Below are 19,057 nucleotides of genomic sequence, written 5' to 3'. Positions count from 1 at the left end.
GCAACTTACCAATCACTGTCTCACTTAAATGTCTTTTCTTTCTTCCCTCTAGCAGCTGTTCAGCTGCTTCTGACACAGTCTGATGTTTGAAACTGGATTCAAATCCACAGATCCACTGTTGAGGAGGATCTTTATAATGAAAATATTCTACAACAAAATAAACACTATCTTACTATTGTTTCTTCTCAGTTTAAAGGAAGGCTATTTTTTCTATTTGCACTTTAAATTACAATGTAAAAATTCATCCCCATCACTTAAAAAAAAAGTACAGTGGAGAAAAATCAACAAAACAATGTCAAATAATAAATTTTGAAACAAAAAAAGTCAAAATTATGTACTGCATACCATTTGATGGAGACATTTTTAACTCTAAACCAAGGGCAGATTCACCTTTGACCTCATAATTCTTGAGCAGTGTCTTAAAGTGTACATGAAGAGAAGTGTCTGAAAAATAGAGATTCAATCTAGGTAAAGAAATATAAATCATCTAATTGCAATCTACTATCCCCAAAATCTATTCACTTACATGTGCATTGCATTCCTATTTTCAAAGGCTAATTCATGAAGTCTGGCCTACTCTCCACTATGTAAGTGCCAGTAGTTTTGTGGAGAAAATGCTAAGTGGAGTGTACAAAACCATGAAGCTCCCCTAGTGACAGTTACTGTTTCTCTTAATCTTAACTGCCTCACAGAGTACTTACAAGAACAAAATGGGGGCAGGGGGAGTCTCTGACACTGCCTTGAGCTCCTTGGAGGAATGCAGAAAATACAGCATAATAATAAAATAGTCAATAAAAGGGATGTTCTGCTGTACGTATGATAGCAAGCAACCACTTACCAGAAGGAAATGATAAGACGGGATGGAATGAGGTGTCCAATTCTAACATGAGTTGTTTTTGTGTCCTGGGCTTGGTGCTCAATTCATATGTACTCCACATGGAGGCTGGAACCACCTCTTCTGTATTAAACAAGGCATCTCTCACTTGCATAGCCTGTAAGGTGGCACACAGATTTAAAACTTTTTAAAGCTTGTTCACATTCTAAAGCAAACTGTCTGGAGACTACTGCTCCAGAGATAGGTATTCTTCAGCCAGTTTATCCCTGACTTTACTAAATTAAATCTGTAATATTTTTCTTAACTTCTGTTCTCTGTTTACCCCCAAAATCCCATGAAAGCAATTATCCCCTCCTGCTGTTGCTCCCCCATCATGACTAATAATGACTGGAATCCTCCATTAATTTCTTAACTCCTTTTAAAGTCACCTAACATCAACCTGCAGGCAAATATATTGGGCATGCTCCAATTTATTCTACTTGTCATATAGAATGTGTCAAATTTTGAAGTTACATTTCACAAAGCCACAAGCCACATCCCTAAATACTATGTGTGAGCTTGCACACTTACCAAAGAGCAGCACAATACCAAATTTATTAGGATTAGCATGACAGCTCAAGAAACTTTTAAATAAAGGAGAACATAAGAACAATCAACATGTAAAGCTAGACAAAACATCGGGAATTGGCTGAATATGCATCAAATTACACACTTTTTGGGAAGTCCAACAGTTATCGCATATGCTTCTATGCCTCTAACTCCATTTGAAATTCTAATTATGAATACTAATACAAAATCTGAACATGTATTATCAATAATTACAAAATAGTACATGACATACAATTGGGCCAAACAAATTTAATAAAACATACAGTGGTGCCCCGCAAGACGAATGCCTCGCAAGACAGAAAACTCGCTAGACGAAAGAGTTTTCCGTTTTGGAGGTGCTTCGCAAAACGAATTTCCTATGGGCTTGCTTCGCAAGACGACAATGCCTTGCGAGTTCCTGCGGTTTTCCCCCCCTTCTCCCCCTTTTTCTAAGCCGCTAAGCCGCTTATCAGCTGATCCGATCAGCAGATAAGCCGCTAAAAGCCGCTAATAGCGCTAATCCGCCAATGGGCTTGCTTCGCAAGACGAAAAAACCGCTAGACGAAGAGAATCACAGAACGGATTCTTTTCGCCTTGCGAGGCACCACTGTACTTGGGAATCAGATTTAGAAACCATAATTTGAAGGGGCAGATTGGCAAAGCTTGTGGGCTAAAAAGATCAGTATCCACATGTGTAAAAGAAAACACTCTCAGTGTCTTACATAGACCCCTCTGAGGTGCAACTAAATCAATAAAACCATTTCTCCGCTCTGTTAGAGAAAGTGTAAGGAGAACAACTATTCATACGTGGTGGGCATGTGAAAAACTGCAACTATTTTGGAACAATTCTGTTAATGAGGTTGGCTAGACTACAAACCAAAATGTTATTTGCACCACAACCTTGGTTCTGCTATCAAGTTTTAAAGATGATACTGTTATCATCCTTAAATAAAGAACTAATCACCTTCCTTTTGATAGCTACTAGACAACCTATTGCTCAAAACGGAAAGTCCCTAGAACATTTGGAATTATCACAGTGGAAATAGAAAGCATGGACATTGGCAGTCTCTAAAAAATTAACAAAGGAAGTCAAGGCATTAGTCAGAAAAGGAGAAGATACTAACTTTATGGTGATATGGCACCCTTTTTCACAGATTATCACTCACGTTATTTTGAAAAATCAATAAAAGAATTTTAAAAGAGGATAAGCACGATAGTTTCCTGGATGCAAGGTTCACTGAACTCAGTGGTGCTTACTTCTGACTGCAATGAAAGATCTTCAGCCAGCTGAAATTGCAACCTTTAGCTTTTAAATAGAAATGCAAACAATATTGAAAAGGGATCCTTTGGAGTACAAGGGAGATGGAACATGCAAAAATGCCTCTCTCTCCTGTCCTGCTAGTAAACAGCCAGCATTGGATACCACCCTGCTTTATTTTAAACAGGTGAAAATTACTCCCCCCCCCCTTTAGGTGAAGACAAAGTTTTATTGGGACATAACATTTTTAGCTTCAATCACTGGCTCTGACATTTTTCTTTTCTTTCCTTTTTCCTGAGAAAACTCTTCTTATGAATATCATATTGCTATATTTAGGGAAATAAAAACCTGATTAATGAAATGTTACTGTAGGAGGAATATACTTATTTTTGTGAAGGTTTCCATTCCTCTTGCTTTACTTGGGCAAAAAAAATGAGAGGCACAAATACAAGATGGGTGACACCTGGCTTGAGAGCAGTACATGTGAAAAGGATCTAGGAGTCTTGGTTGACCACAAACTTGACATGAGTCAACAGTGTGACGCGGCAGCTAAAAAAGCCAATGCAATTCTGGGCTGCATCAATAGGAGCATAGCATCTAGATCAAGGGAAGTAATAGTGCCACTGTATTCTGCTCTGGTCAGACCTCACCTGGAGTACTGTGTCCAGTTCTGGGCACCACAATTCAAGAAGGACACTGACAAACTGGAACGTGTCCAGAGGAGGGCAACCAAAATGGTCAAAAGGCCTGGAAACGATGCCTTATGAGGAATGGCTAAGGGAGCTGGGCATGTTTAGCCTGGAGAAGAGGAGGTTAAGGGGTGATATGATAGCCATGTTCAAATATACAAAAGGATGTCATATAGAGGAGGGAGAAAGGTTGTTTTCTGCTGCTCCAGAGAAGCGGACACGGAGCAATGGATCCAAACTACAAGAAAGAAGATTCCACCTAAACATTAGGAAGAACTTCCTGACAGTAAGAGCTGTTCAACAGTGGAATTTGCTGCCAAGGAGTGTGGTGGAGTCTCCTACTTTGGAGGTCTTTAAGCAGAGGCTTGACAACCATATGTCAGGAGTGCTCTGATGGTGTTTCCTGCTTGGCAGGGGGTTGGACTCGATGGCCCTTGTGGTCTCTTCCAACTCTATGATTCTATACATGCGATATGCTATATTTTGTTTTAAAAGTTTTAAGATTTTAAGTTTTAAGATCATTTGCAAAAACAGCAGCAAAGCAGAATTTTCCAAATTAAATATTTATTTCAGTTCAGGTACTTTGCAGCTGTTTATGCTAGGTCGAATCTTAATTTAACACAGATCAGCTTAAGGCACTTCTGAGCCTATGAAGAGGAAAACTAAACTAGCTTGGAACAGCAAAAATCTTTTTTAAAAAAAGACAAAGAGAAGATACAGCGTTTCAATTTCCTTTAAACTTGAGCACTGCCAGCTGTGTAAGGTTTTGTGATTAAATAAATAGTCCAAAAAGAAACAGCAGATTTAGATGGCAACATACTTCCTCAGAGGTAAGTGTTTGGGGCGGGGGATCTTTATGCTCTCATCACCTTTACCAGACTCTGAAACTAGAACAGATACATTAATTTGATATGAGAGATTTTGAACTATTATTAGTTTTAGGCCTCTGACTCCTAAGAAACTCATATATGAAATGTTTTATTTGTTTTATTGTACAAACAAAATGTATTTTGTATGAAGATTCTGTCATGTCTCTAAGAGCTTGGATGGCTTAAACAGTTACATTTACATACATACAAATACATCTATTTATGGCTACATATATGTAAATGTGTGTTTAACACACACACACACAAAACAAACACGTAACTCAATCTTCAATAAACTCCCAAATTACTAAGACCTTTGGCTATGACGCGGAAAACAGCTAGCAATTACAAGTTTTTGATGGCAGCAAGAGTAGCTCTCTGTAACTTAAAATAAAAAAAATCCTTCCAGTAGCACCTTAAAGACCAACTAAGTTAGTTCTTGGTATGAGCTTTCGTATGCATGCACACGAAAGCTCATACCAAGAACTAACTTAGTTGGTCTTTAAGGTGCTACTGGAAGGATTTTTTTTATTTTGACTATGGCAGACCAACACGGCTACCTATCTGTCTCTGTAACTTAGATCATGCGCTCCCACACTTCTGAAGCCCAAATGCAACTGAGAGTTGTTTTGGAATTTTCCTTCTCTGTGTCTTACAACAGCTCTTGGAGACATCCAACTTAAGCTTGTCATTGCTTCCGTAGCAAACAACTTAGTATTCAATACAGGGTTTACTTGCATGCCAAGCCCTGCTTTTCAAAGAATTCATTATACAGAACTATGATTTAGCAAAGTATGATAGTTTTCAATTGCCATTTTTCTCCAGACATATGTATTAGGTGGAAAGAGCAGACTACAATACTGCTGCTTCATTTCTGAATTCTGAAGTTTGCTGTCAAAAGTAACAAGGCAGCATGTTGCAGTATTGTTGTTGTTGTTTAGTCGTGTCCGACTCTTCGTGACCCCATGGACCAGAGCACACCAGGCACTCCTGTCTTCCACATGTTGCAGTATAGTATTGTACTAATGATGCGGACACGTGTAGTAAAATCAGATTGCATTTCCTTGTTGGTTGGGGGGCGTGGACTGTAATTTCATGTTAGCCTCACTTGGCCTCAGTAGAAGCTAAGTGAAGATACTGTTTTTATCTGAAGAGGCGTATCATTTCTGCTCGCAAAAACCTTTCTTGATTAGTAACTTCAGCCTAGCTGACCTCTTAAAGCCATTTCAGTGCTCAGTCATGTTGTCTGAATGCAACAAATAACGCAGCTCAGATACACTGCTTTCTTTCCTTATATACTTCCACATTAACTCTCTAGTGTTAAACCATTTGTAAAAAATCTTTACCTAAATAACTACCGTATTTTTCGCTCGATAACACGCACCCGACCATAACATGCATGTAGTTTTTAGAGGAGGAAAACAAGAAAAAAAATATTCTAAACGAAACAGTGGATGTATGATTTTTGTGGTTCATGCTGTGGCCACAGACATGTGATCTGGCGGTGAGTTTGGGGTAGCCCAATGCAAAAATCCTGAGGATCCATGTGGATCCATGTTTGTAACCATGTTTTTGCACCACTGCAGCCCCAGGTAACAGTGGGTGCGTGATTTTTTTGGTGCAAACTGTAGCCATGGACATGCTATGTGATCTGATGGTGAATTTGGGGTGACCCAGTGCAAAAATCCTGAGGATCCATGTGGATCTGTGCTTTGTAACCACGTTTTAAGTGGGGAGGGAAGGAAAAGCACTCAAGGGACAAGGAGCACGCATGGAGCAGGCTCTGCTTCTCTCCCTCCCCCCCCCCCTTAGCAAGCTGAAAAACTTTGCTGAAGGGACAGAGAGCCTGCTTGCTTTAAAGGAGCCTACCGGACAGGAGCCACTTACACGAGTGTAAGCAGCTCCTGTCCGGTAGGCTCCTTTAAAGCAAGCAGATTCTGCTTCTCTCCCCCCTCCCCCTCCCCCTCCCCCCCTTAGCGAGCTGAAAAGCAAAGTGGGAGGACACTGAAAATCTTAACAAAAAAATTCCTTCCAGTAGCACCTTAAAGACCAACTAAGTTAGTTCTTGGTATGAGCTTTCGTGTGCAAGCACACTTCTTCAGCTACTGGAAGGAATTTTTTTGTTTTGACTATGGCAGACCAACACAGCTACCTATCTGTAACTGAAAATCTTGCCTGCTATTTCCAGCAAAGCGGGAGGAGAGAGATACAGAGAGCCAGCTTGCTTTAAAGGAGCCAACCGGACAGGAGCCGCTTACACTCGTGTAAGGGGCTCCTCTCCCACTTTGCTCCTTTAAAGCAAGCAGGCTCTGCTTCTCTCCCTCCCCCCCCCCACCTTAGCGAGCTGAAAGAGCGAGAGGGGAGAAGAGCTGCTGAGTGGGGAGGAGGGAGAGAAGCAGAACCTGCTTGCTTTAAAGGAGCCAACTGGACAGGAGCCACTTACACTCATGTAAGCGGCTCCTCTCCCCTCTCGCTTTGCTCCTTTAAAGAAGCAGGCACTCTGTCCCTCTCTCCTCCCCATTCAGCGGCTCTTCTCCCGCTGGAAACCACGGAGGAGGGAAGCATTCGCTCCATAACACGCACAGACATTTCCCCTTACTTTCTAGGAGGAAAAAAACGTGTGTTATGGAGCGAAAACTACGGTAGTATGAAGCAGAATGCGGCCTGTTAACACAGCCCAGCCCACTGGTCAAGTCAAAGTGACCTCACTGCCATACATGGTGGGCTGTCATCCAGAAAATTTGGTAAGGATATGACCCAACAAGATGGAAGATGCTTTCAGTTCTGGACTCATATAAATGGTCACATGAAAGAAACTCATTGTATAATTAATCCATAATATATCTTGCTTCTCTCTCCTGTTCTTTTGTCCCCCAAAGGGAAAATCCAGGTGACAATACAGGGGTACCCCCTATGTGTGAGACACTGGATAGCAAAGAAAAATAATTTAGAATCATCGAATTTGGTTTTTTTATTTTATTTTTAAGGATGAATATATACAATGCTTCATCCAACATCACACCTAGTTAGAAAAAGGAAGTTGTGGTGGTCAACAAGGCCAACTTAGGAAATCCAGTTTAGCCTTATGTGTCTGACCTGCTTCTTGAAAATTTTCTCCCCTAATTTAGGATCTCACAGAACAGAAAAAGAGCAGGAGCATGTAGTAGATACACACCCATACTAATCTGGCACACAAAGCTGGAACCTTAACATACTTTCTTAAAGAGATAGAAACATGCATTTGTACCTGCTGGTTTGAATTGAAAGCAGTGCTCATTTTGTACAGCTTCCTCCTCTGGAAACTCTGAAGTGGTCTAGTGCGAGCAGATGTGCATATCACGGCAACAGATGATGTTCTCAACTTCGCCTTTTCTTTCCTCCTCCTCTTCAGGTGTTGTTGGTCAACCAACCAACTACTGGTGCATGATATCTCCTCATTGTTCTCTGAATCTCTGAAAAGCACCAAAGAATTATCCTAGGATGTCAGAAATAAGCTCTGCATATTATATAATATTTGAGTTCCATACACCAAGTTCAAGATCAGAAGGTGTACTCAGGATTAAGTGATATACTCTAAGTCAGCCTTTCTCAACTTTGGAGCCCCATGTGCTATTGGACTACAACTCCCATCATCTCTAGCTAGCCAGACCTGTGGTCAGGGATGAAGGGGGTTGTAGTTCAACAACATTGAGAAAGGCTGCTCTAGGCAATGTACATATATTGATTTGCTTGTCCATACATTATTCTTCATATTGGTTTAATTATTCTTCATATTGGTTTAATTAGATCTTCTAAAGCTGGGAGCCCAACTTCTAAACCTTCCAACATTGCTCCATAATTTCTCTATACAGTGGTACATACACTTCAGATTACATATGCTTCAGGTTACAGACTCCACTAACCCAGAAATAGTACCTTGGGTTAAGAACTTTGCTTCAGGATGAGAACAGAAATTGTGCTCCAGTGGTGCAGCGGCAGCAGGAGGCCCCATTAGCTAAAGTGGTGCTTCAGGTTAAGAACAGTTTCAGGTTAAGAAGTGACCTCCGCAACGAATTAAGTACTTAACCCAAGGTACCACTGTACTTTCACAGAGGTACTTGCTGGAAGCAATAAACTGTGAACATGAATATTCCCAAGAAAAACAGCATAGAGAAGTATCAGTGGCAAAGAAATGAGACCTGACCCCTAGTGAAGTTGAACCATTAAAGAGACATCCTCAGTTTATTATTCAAGACAGACCATAATAGCTTTTAAAAACATGGGAAATCATCTTCTTAGTTGAGATTTCTTAATCTCATTAGAATAAAACCTAATCTCATTACTCCACCATCTAAATCCAATCATCTTTAATCATTATTAACAAAAATTAATTTATGTTTTATTTAACACATTTTTATCCTACTTTTCAGCCAGAAAAAAAGCTTCCAAAGCAGCTCATAAATATTAGGAATAAAACAGTCCCTGCTCCCAGGTGTACATTCCAGAAGGCATGGCACAGAAGGAAAAGGACTTCATAGCAAGAAAACAAGCTCAAACACTAGTTCTTCCTTACGGCATTCTTGTAATGTTCAGCTGGAATGGAACAATTTGGAAAAGAGCCCAAAGTTGCTGGTCCTTCAGCAGAACCAATGGAGAAGCACTGAAATCCCATCTCTCACCCTCTCCTATTGCATGATAGAATGACTATTTTGATTTTAGAAGACTGAACAACCACCTTATTTTCCAAGTCTATTGTCTTAACTCATTTATATTTTGTTTTACTAACTTTATAAATGTGATTTATATTGTTGTATTAATGTGCTTAACATTATCATAGATCACCATTATTACAATAGAAGGAGAATATTACGTTAAAATAATATATTTATTATCTTGGTAATTGCTCTATGCAATTCATATACAGTATTTCAAAGCACATGTCAGCCTCTTCTGAACAGCATCCTCATTATTATCAAACAGGGAGTTTTTAAAAACACATTGATCCTATAAATGTCTCCTCACAAGCAAGCCCTACTGAGTTTAAAAGTACTTACCATGCAATGCTATGTCTACTCAGAATTAAGTTCTAGTGGTATGGGGGCGGGGGCTAGGATTGCAGCAATACTCCCAAGTGTGTATAGGATTGCAGCCTTGTAATACTAAACTACTGCAAGTTTGTTTAAATAATAATACTGTTGTATTATTATTTAATAATGTTAATAATGTTGTACAACAATAGTTGTACTGTCATTTCATATTACATTCCCCCAAATGCTAAATATCCAGTTATTATGAAATACAGTTATTATGAAATACATGAAAGTGTCACGTACCTTATAGAGATGCCATTGGCCAACTCTTTCTGCTTACAGGACTTTGAGGAAAGAGGAGATGATGTGGGAGAGAGATTGAGAGGAGTAATCAGACTGCTGATTATTTCACTCAGTTGAGCACTCTGAAAGAAGAATCAAAGGGAAAACCTTGAACTGAATGCACAGCAAATAACAGTCTAAAGAACTCAGGATTATATTCAAAGCACAGTGCTTCTAAAGCACCCAGCAATCAGCTGGTGCTCAGGAAAGCACAGTGCAAGGGACTTTGCAGACACTTCCAATCGGCAACATCTGCAAAGCCTCTTTTGACCAAGCCCCACCTTTTCTCCCACCCCCACCTGACTTTATGATTTCAGATGATTTGACAGGTAGGTGGTCCCACTCGCCTGTCAAAGTTGGCCCGTGGAGGTAGAAGGAAGATAAAGATCAGAACCACTGCACCAAATAAATTCCCCACCCCTGCACTAGAGAGATAAACACTAAACACATTCATGCAATGGTCACATTAAACAATCTCTTTTGCAAATCACACTATAATTATGAATACTAAGCTCAAGGGCAAGGGAAAAAGTCAGGGAGGGAAATGAAAAACCAAGACTTTTTTCCACAGCCCTCCTGCCTGAAACTGAAATGTTTGACTTTATCATGCTCATAGAATCATAGAGGTGGAATAGACCACAAGGGCCATCGAGTCCAACCCCCTGCCATGGGTGACATAAAAGGTGCTCAAGTAGCATACATAAAATATATCACACTTTATCCTCATAACAGATAGATGAAATGGAGACACTGTTACTGGACAATGTGAATTTCACAAGTAAATTTCTGAATTAAGACCTGCCAAACCAAGTCTAACACTACAGCTTCCAAGATGCCTTCTGAGTGTACAAAAACCACTACACAATCTCCCACTTCCTGCAACTTATGCAGATCATGCTTACAGAAATATGGAACTTTGTTTTATTAATAAGCTATTACAGCGTACCTGTGTTTTGCTACAAATTATCTAATTTTATCTGATGCTCACTCTCACTTGAATACCTGTTTTTCTATGTTGCGGAGAAGCAGAGTTGGACTGCTGGGTGACATTTCGAAATCATGTTCCGGCCAAGCATCCTGCCTCTCAAGGGAAGCATGTGAATTCCCTGTGGTGTTTAATAAAGCTTCATGGTCCATCAATTGTGTTCGTTTCTTCAAGAAGTCCTTTGGATTTGGAAATTCTTCTAGGATCACCATTCCCTAGACAACAGCAATTGAACACAATTGTGTAACAAATGTAATCTCTCAAACTGCTGCAGCCCCCTGAAACACTTTAATGATTTAGAGCTCAAAGTGTGATCTATATACAGACAAGGTGAATAATCTCACAAGACAATAAAGCTGCAACGTCAATTTTTGCAAGCAGCTAACATTATAGCGATTTTCTGCTCCAGTTCAAAAATTTGGCATACAAATCTATGTATTGACTGTTGTATCATTTTCTAGTTTCATCTGCTAAATGAAACATCCTGAGGGCCAGTGTAGATGTGATGCTGCCCAAACACTAACTATGATTCAGCAATCAGACCTGCAAGTTGCTGTAAATCAGCCCACTCATCCCCACTCAAACATTAATCTCACTGCGAGGCAGTCACCTCCTCTCAGCCTAACCTACCTCACAGAGTAGCTGTGAGAATTAAATGAGGAGAACCAAGCTCCTTGAAGAGGAGGATATAAATGCAATAAATAATAAAAAACAAGATTTGCATCAGTGACACATCTTCTGTTCACAACTGAGACTAGATTACTGTCCTTTGCTCCATATGGAAATGGCTTTGAAGACAATTGGTACAAAAGGTGCAGCTAGAAGGCTTATATGGTCAACAATTTGGAACACATATTGGCAACTTGTTTGTTTCTGGGACAGTGTTAGTTTGCAAAACAGATTATCTGCAGGCCTGCCTGCCTGCATACATATGAGCCTCTCCAGGATTTACAATGTGCTGAGGTCTTGGATTTCCAGCTCTTTGAGAAGAGATGCTGGATTGACAAGTACCAGCCTTTTCTTTATTATACACATTCTATGTGCCTTTTATCTTGTTTCCTTAATGCTGGTCGTTGACTGTAATAATAAAGATTTGATTTAATCTTTTAAAAAAAATTAAATCTGTCCCTCTAAATTACCAAGCATGATCTTTATTGGATTACCTTATATAAAGAACTCAATCATCATGCAAAGTGCACAATAAATTTTCTTCAAAAAAATAGTTTAATCACTAGGCAATTCAATATATGCATAAAGATCTGCTTTCCTCTGTGGAGAGGATACTTGAATTGACAATGCATAAAAAAACTTATTGCTTGTGTACTGTGTACTGCATATGAAACTTAGTAAGACTGTGCCACTGGACAAGTTACTGTAGTTATATGTTGTTCTTGTATTTACATGAAAACCAATACAAATTATTGGGGGGGGGGGTAAAGATCTGCTTTCCCTTGCCCACAACAGCTATTTTCTTTATTTCCATAAGGATTAATCTACAAGGAACCAGGTATCACTAAAAAACCAAGACTCAGATTGCTGGTACCGGTCGACAACTCTCTGCTTCCAATAACATTTTCTTCCATGCTCTCCACCCCTTGGGAAAAGATAGTTGTGGCCTATCTGTGTTTTTTCTGTTTAGTTACACTTCAAGAAAAGATGAAAATTATTTTAATTGATTGTTTATGACTGTGTTTGAGGAGTCCTGTCTATTAATTATTGCTTCCTCACTGTACTTATACTGGAGACTTATAGACAATGTTTTGGTTGGTCCATCCCAATGCACACAACTTACTTGTTTCCAAACTACCAAAATAAGAAGCACCCTCTCTTCATCCTCCTCATACCAGTCCCTACCCTCATACCAGTCTCCTGTCACTGTCCCCAGTCTATGACTACACTTCACAGCAGAGCTTCACTACCACAAGAACAAAACAAGATGGATTTCACCCCCTCGCCTCTTTTTTTTTTTTAAGAATGAAATAAATTAAGCTGGGAAACAGTCACTTGCCCAAGGCCGCCCAGTAAACTACAAATCTTAGTATGGATTCTGGACCACAATCCTACTTTCAAACAAACACAACACTCAAACTCAGCCTACTATTTCATTGACCTTTGTAGATTTTACATAATGGCTTTTGCTTAGATACCAGAAACCACAGAACACAGAGAAAAAACATTTATCAATCTTTTATTTCAATAACCCATTTTTCTTCCTTTCTGACAATACCTTGGTGGCACGAATCTGCCTGTGAAGGTCAGTGAGTTGCTGGATTTTGTATTCTAGCTCTGAAATCTGGGCCTGAAGCCATGTCCAGCGACAGCCAACATTAGCTCTGTCTACCAGCCATTTCCAGTCAGATCTATAGTTACTAGGAAGAACACATTACATTGGTTAGAAGAGATAATCACTATTTTAGAAAGACAACTCAAAAGAGTCCTTAGGATATCACAAATCTGACACTTTCCCCCCAGAAGCCTTTGGGGATACAATAACTAGCAAGTAACAGGTTAAAACAGCAGTGAATATATCATAAAATGCCTTTTAGAAGCATCTGCTAAAAACAGAAAGAGCTGAATTGAGTCTGATTTCTGCACAGAGTTGAAAACATAGCCGTAATAATAAATTATTATTATTATTATATAGCACATAGTAAGATGCTGCTGAATCAATGGCCCACCTAGTCCAGCATCCTGTTGGCCAACAAGATGTGGATCAAATGCCTGAAAGCAGAACATGAGTGCAACATGAAGTCCATAATTTTGGTACCACTACGGAGAAGGCCTTGTTCCTGGTTCCCATAAATCAAATGCCTAGAGAACATAGGCAATTGATACAGACCCTAAGGCTTAAGCAGGTTTACATGAGCTTGGATGGCCATGTCCAAGTGGCATTTGTGGCATGAAGTACCTTCATTCATTTAGCCTTTATTGGCATACGTTAGCCAATAAAATCATAAGAGAGAGAACCATCCATGTAACATTGGCAATCCAGACTTGAAACATATAAAAGGTAAAGGACCCCTGGAGGATTAAGTCCAGTCGAATTTAACTATGAGGTGTGGCAGTCATCTCTGCTTTAAGGCCGAGGGAGCCAGTGTTTGTCTGCAGACAGCTTTTCTGGGTCATGTGGCCAGCATGACTAAACTGCTTCTGGCGCAACAGGATACCATGCTGGAAGCCAGAGCACACAGAAATGTCATTTACCTTCTCACTGAAGCAGTACCTATTTATCTACTTGCGCTGGTATGCTTTCAAACTGCTAGGTTTGCAGGAGTTTGGACAGAACAACGGGAGCTCACCCCATCACGTGGATTCGAACAGCCTACCTTGCAATCGGCAAGCCCAAGAGGCTCAGTGGTTTAAACCACAGCGCCACCGTGACACAATAAATGCATGAAGTGCCTTTCACCAGTTTAGCTTGGTGAGCCAACTACAGGCCCTCAAGCACAGATAGGCTGTCACCTTTGTCCACACTCCCAGATGATTTGCATTTAGACTACTATAATGAGCTGTGTTTGCGAACACCTTGGAAAACTACTTCAATGGATGTAAAAATATGGCACAGCTGGATGATACCAGCCACAGGGAACACATCTCAATGGTGCTGAAATAGTGTCACTAATTTGCTGCTTGTACAGGCAACTCCCAACAGTGCCAAACCCAGAAGTGACCTGATCACTAAAAGAGTGGAACGGGGGCGGGGCAGAACGCTTTACTCTGGCCCTGCCAATGCACATGGGGGTCTGGAACAGAACCCCCATGCAAAGCAAGGATTGCCTGTACTGTAAAATTTGACTCATATAACAAGCTATGATCAAAGAGCAGTTCCATTTACATCAGTAAACTTTATCAACTTAGTGAAACTGACTCCAAAAATAAAAGATTTGGAGATCCTGTCATTAACATATCACATCTTCTGTCCTTTATGTACAGAGATATCACAGATTTACATGGAACTTGAGCATGCAGGTCTGTAGCACAGAAGTTCAGCAATTCTTTTAATACCTACACTGACATAGCTTTTCTGGAAATCTGCTCATCATCATCTTCACTTGAGCTGCTACAAGTGGCATCAGAATCCAAACTCTCTTCCGCATGAAATAGGAGTCCAGCTGTTGAGCGAGCAAACACTTTGATTTCATCAGATGAAACATCAAAATCACGCTGTATATCTTTACTTGCATTAGCCTCTATGTTTTCCATTTTAATGTTGGTGCATCTATGATAGCTGCCACCCAAAACACCGGATGGATCATGAAAGGCTTTCATTCTCTGTAGTTGGCGTCTCACAAAGCATTTCATCTGCTGGTCACAGTGTTTGACAACATGCTTCGCCAAGAGTATTTGCAAACGTTTCTGAGTTCTTTTGGCCCGGCTGAGCAAAGCCTGTTGCTTGCTTACACACTGAAGTAAATGATAATTCAATTCCTGTTCTTTAGTATTGGGATTGTAGTTCATTTTTGGTTCCAGGGCATCATCACACACTTGATGGAAGAGGTCTCTTTTTTTTGTCTCAGGATTAATAAATAATGCCTTGCTCAAAAAGCCATTCTTCTGATACCCTTGACAGTTAGGAAGCTGCCTTTCTTCTACATTGCGGGATTCAGTTAAACATGAATCAAATAGTTTTCCCATTTCAGGTAAGTTCTTTGTTGATCCTAATAAAGTTTCCCCTCTGACCTGCTCCCCAGATTCTGAATTAATAATTTGACTGAAGTGTGTATTAGTGCTGTTACATAACGGATTTCTCACTTTGGAGCAGCTATGCTCTTCTGAGTTCCTCTGCACACAATTTTTATTGTTTACATGGAAAGTAGAACTGGGGCTCATTAATACTGGATAGTGTTTAGAAGACTGAGAACCCAAGTATTTTAAGTTAAAGCAATCAGTGCTATGGTTGGCTTGAGGAATGGGGAACCCCAGCATGGAGCAAGTAATTTTTGTGACAGACCCATCTTTCATCTTCTCTTTTACTGGTCTGGTACTTCCCATGCCTAATGCATCATTGGACTCCATCACTCTTGAAGACAAGGAAGATGATAAGCAGATACCGTGCCCTTTCATTGCTTTCTCTTGAAGAGCAGGTGTCATAGCTGTCGTAAGCAGTTTACACCCAACCTGTAAGAAAAGCAAATACTGAATAAAACTATTGTTTTGATAATATCTACTGTTAATTTCCACTTCTGCAGTGCCATAAATTCCAGATATAATTTGCAGTTGCTCTTTAATAAAATAAAATAATCTTATCAACTGTTCCGTGATTATGTGCCTGGATAGCTCAGTTGGGACAGCTGTGTTCCTGCATTGCAGGGGGTTGGACTAGATGACCCTCTGGGCCCCTTCCAACTCTATAGCTCTATGAATCTATGGAAACATCTAATTCAGAACACCTGCCACAACAACAAAGGCTGTAGTAATATTTTTAGGTGCACCAAAATACTGGCCATGTTGAAACCATAACTATGTATGCTTTTGCTTGTTACTATTTTAAATATATAAATCAGTTCTGTTTGCAGGTATTTCCCCCCTCCCCCCATATTTTCATTATCAATAAGCAAAGACATACACGAGCTGTGTGCCCATGCAGCCCCTTTGCTGCTGATTCACTACTTCATTCGCACGAATGGCATAAAAGACCCCTATTATGCGTGAATTATGAATTACATTTAATGACTTTCTAAGAAATCAAGATTAGGAAGACAACTTTAAAGCATGATGAAAGTGCACAAAGCTCAAGCATACCCAAGCTTAATCAATCAGGATTGGATCATATGAACCAGACCATTGTTTCACAGCCAGGAGGATATCTGTAACTCTTTCTGTAAGCCTGGTTCCCATTATTCTCAATTTTATACAAAATAATTATTTGCAGTTTTCATATCCTAATTTTCCTCTTTAAAAAGTCATCCAATTAAAAATAGGAGTCCTATAAAAACATCCATTATATTTTTCTCTCCAATGTTTTTATTTTTAATGTTCCAGATTGAACAGTTTCCTATCCTCATATATTTAATCTTGCCTAACAGTTTATCACTTTTTGTTCATCTCTCCACATTTTCCTAATTCCTAAAATATAAACAGCATATGAAATTTCTTGCTATAGCAATTTGTTTACTTTCTGGCTGCTGTACTTCAAAGGCTGGGGGTAGGGAGAGCATTTTACTTTGTTTTACAGTAAGGAAAAAAATAAGGGAAAGTCTGGCATCTGTTAACTATCCACAGTGCACAATGCCTTTACTAGGACCAACCAGAATGTCACAAAATAGTGAGCAAAGCTTTCCTGTTCTCCAGAATTCTTCATCAGGCTAGATGCTGAGAAGGGGAAAGGGGAAAGAGAGAGAAAAGGTGGCTTGATTTTGAAGTCACTAAATTCAGGCTTGGTAGTTTCAACATAAGCCTGCCTTTGTCTCCTCACTCCTACCATCCAAACTGATGTTTCATTTGTCCAAATAAAGGTGTTAGTCAGGTGTAATTTTTGTTATGAACTAACACAGTTTCTTTTCCTTTTTGTGTATTTTAACAAGCTGCATCACAGAACAGTGTGTACAAAAAAGGGAACAGAAGATAAAATATAAAGAAAACTTTAAATAAAATGTGTTTTGTTACTTAAATTTTACTATGGAAACCACTTTGAGAATTTTTGTTGAATGACAGTATATAGTTTAAGTAAAAATTAAACTATTAAACTTTTGAAAAGCAATCAATTAAATACAAGTCTATAATTAAAAGACTCAAAACCAGTTGTCAACATTCCTTAAAAATATATATCATGAATTAAGGGAAGATCTAAAAGTTTGAAATTAAAATGTGATATCTGAAATGCTCTCTAGGAAGCTACCAGAGGCACTAATTCAATTAAAGGAAATAGCTTCAGTGACTGAAACATAACTTCAGGTACAATAAAATATTGTTTTCAAACTATTCTATGTCTTCAAAATTAACTTTTTTTTACTATTTGATCCTGAAAAATCATTTAATTAGCAATTCATGGTGCAATCCTATACATGTCTCCTCAGATCATAAGTCCTTTGAGCACAATGGGACTTACTCCCAGGTAAGCACATACAGCGGGGGCTGGGAATCATTTACAGCTGGTTAAGACCTTAGGTCCTCAGATTTCCACAAGTCATTTTGACATGTGGGCCTATCCAACTCTTTAACATCTGACATAATTGTGATGTCAGATGAAACATCTTCTCCTATTTTTAAGACACAGTAATTTGTAAGTGCCACCAATCAGCTGGTTGTCAGTGTCTGCCAAACCCTCTGGCTTTACAAGTGCTGAAGACAGCACAATCTTCACTTTAGCAAGAACCTATGTCTTTGCGTGTGTCACGCTGGACAGAGGGCAGGTGGGTGTGGCTTGACCAAAGAGCTTCACAGGTCACATGGGGGGGGGGCTGCTGCACCTATTTAGGGCTGCAGGCTGGAGGTTCTCCACTACTTATGTACGGGATTGCATCCTTATTGGTTTTCTGTGAGACCCTTAAAAATATTGTCTGATTTGCTGAAAACTGCTGCAGGGTTTCAAAAACTAGCAAATACCTGCAATGCCTTCAAATAGTTTTTTAAAACTCCAATATGACTACTTTTGTTGATACCCAAAACATTTGCCAGCTGCAATGTATAAATATTTCACTATGTTGATCTGTTAACAATAAAGAGAAACAGAATAATAACTTTGAACTCCTATCACTTTACACTGATAATCACAGTGAGTAAACCAAGAGACTACCAAAATACAGTAGTACCTCCGCTTACGTAACCCTCTGGTTACATAAACTTCAGGATACATAAGCAGCAAACCCAGAAGTATGTTACCGGGTTTTGCTGCGCGCGCATGCGCAGAAGTGGTCCTCCAGCTGGGAAAACCTCGAGATCCAGCCAGACCTCCGGAACGGATCCTGTCCGCAACCAGAGGTACCATGATAGATTAAAATGCATAAGGCAGACAACTATGTGCATATACTAGTTCAAATTCAAATCTAAATACGTTTGTGACAATAGCATTAAAAGAAATAAATTTACAGCTTCACACTAGAGCTCCACTAAGAGATTTGAACACTTCAGATTTATCACACAGTTATTGACACAGCTCAGAGTCATCTTTATTTCAGTAACTAACATTTCATAGATACACTCAACAGATTAAAAACACTACCATAAATGCTTTGTAGAAAATGACTCCCTCAAGACTAGCCGTTTCAATGTGATTCCATAAAAATGTTATTTTGTCCAATTAGCAGATACTGAAACAGCAAATATGAATCCCATCTGCATGCCTTCATAGATTTCTCTCTTACTAAACAGAATATCAATATTCAAATAGGACAAAAGTCAACAACTCAACAATCAAAGAAAAAAAATGCAATGTTATAAAGAAATTGTTTATACAATTTGTTAGTACAGAGCAAAGGGGATGGGGTCTTCTCACCAGGCTACATTGTAAAGGTAAAGGACCCCTAGGTGGATAAGTCCATTC

At 39.4% G+C, this 19,057-nt stretch overlaps 1 protein-coding gene across 4 annotated transcripts in view; it reads right to left on the bottom strand.

Moving 5' to 3' along the window:
* KANSL1L (KAT8 regulatory NSL complex subunit 1 like) overlaps nucleotides 1-19,057 on the bottom strand; it is a 30,367-nt gene that overhangs the window by 8,454 nt on the left and 2,856 nt on the right. For 3 of the 4 annotated variants that reach the window (XM_083472667.1, XM_083472666.1, XM_083472668.1), the window contains exons 2-9: nucleotides 14,585-15,693; nucleotides 12,803-12,944; nucleotides 10,593-10,790; nucleotides 9,552-9,673; nucleotides 7,487-7,691; nucleotides 839-992; nucleotides 346-444; nucleotides 10-147 (exon numbers count right to left, since the gene is read on the bottom strand). In XM_083472667.1, coding sequence (XP_083328793.1) covers nucleotides 10-147; nucleotides 346-444; nucleotides 839-992; nucleotides 7,487-7,691; nucleotides 9,552-9,673; nucleotides 10,593-10,790; nucleotides 12,803-12,944; nucleotides 14,585-15,666 — 2,140 coding nt within the window. In that variant the 5' untranslated portion in view covers nucleotides 15,667-15,693. Of the gene's footprint in view, nucleotides 1-9; nucleotides 148-345; nucleotides 445-838; nucleotides 993-7,486; nucleotides 7,692-9,551; nucleotides 9,674-10,592; nucleotides 10,791-12,802; nucleotides 12,945-14,584; nucleotides 15,694-18,396; nucleotides 18,480-19,057 lie in introns of all 4 variants that reach the window. The other variant, XM_083472665.1, reaches the window with a different exon arrangement.

Source organism: Podarcis liolepis, assembly GCF_965112155.1.
Source record: "Podarcis liolepis genome assembly, chromosome: 1".
In the NCBI taxonomy this organism is placed as follows: domain Eukaryota; kingdom Metazoa; phylum Chordata; class Lepidosauria; order Squamata; family Lacertidae; genus Podarcis; species Podarcis liolepis.
The sequence above is the reverse complement of the archived record's forward strand: the minus strand, read 5'-3'. Positions and strand labels throughout refer to the sequence as shown.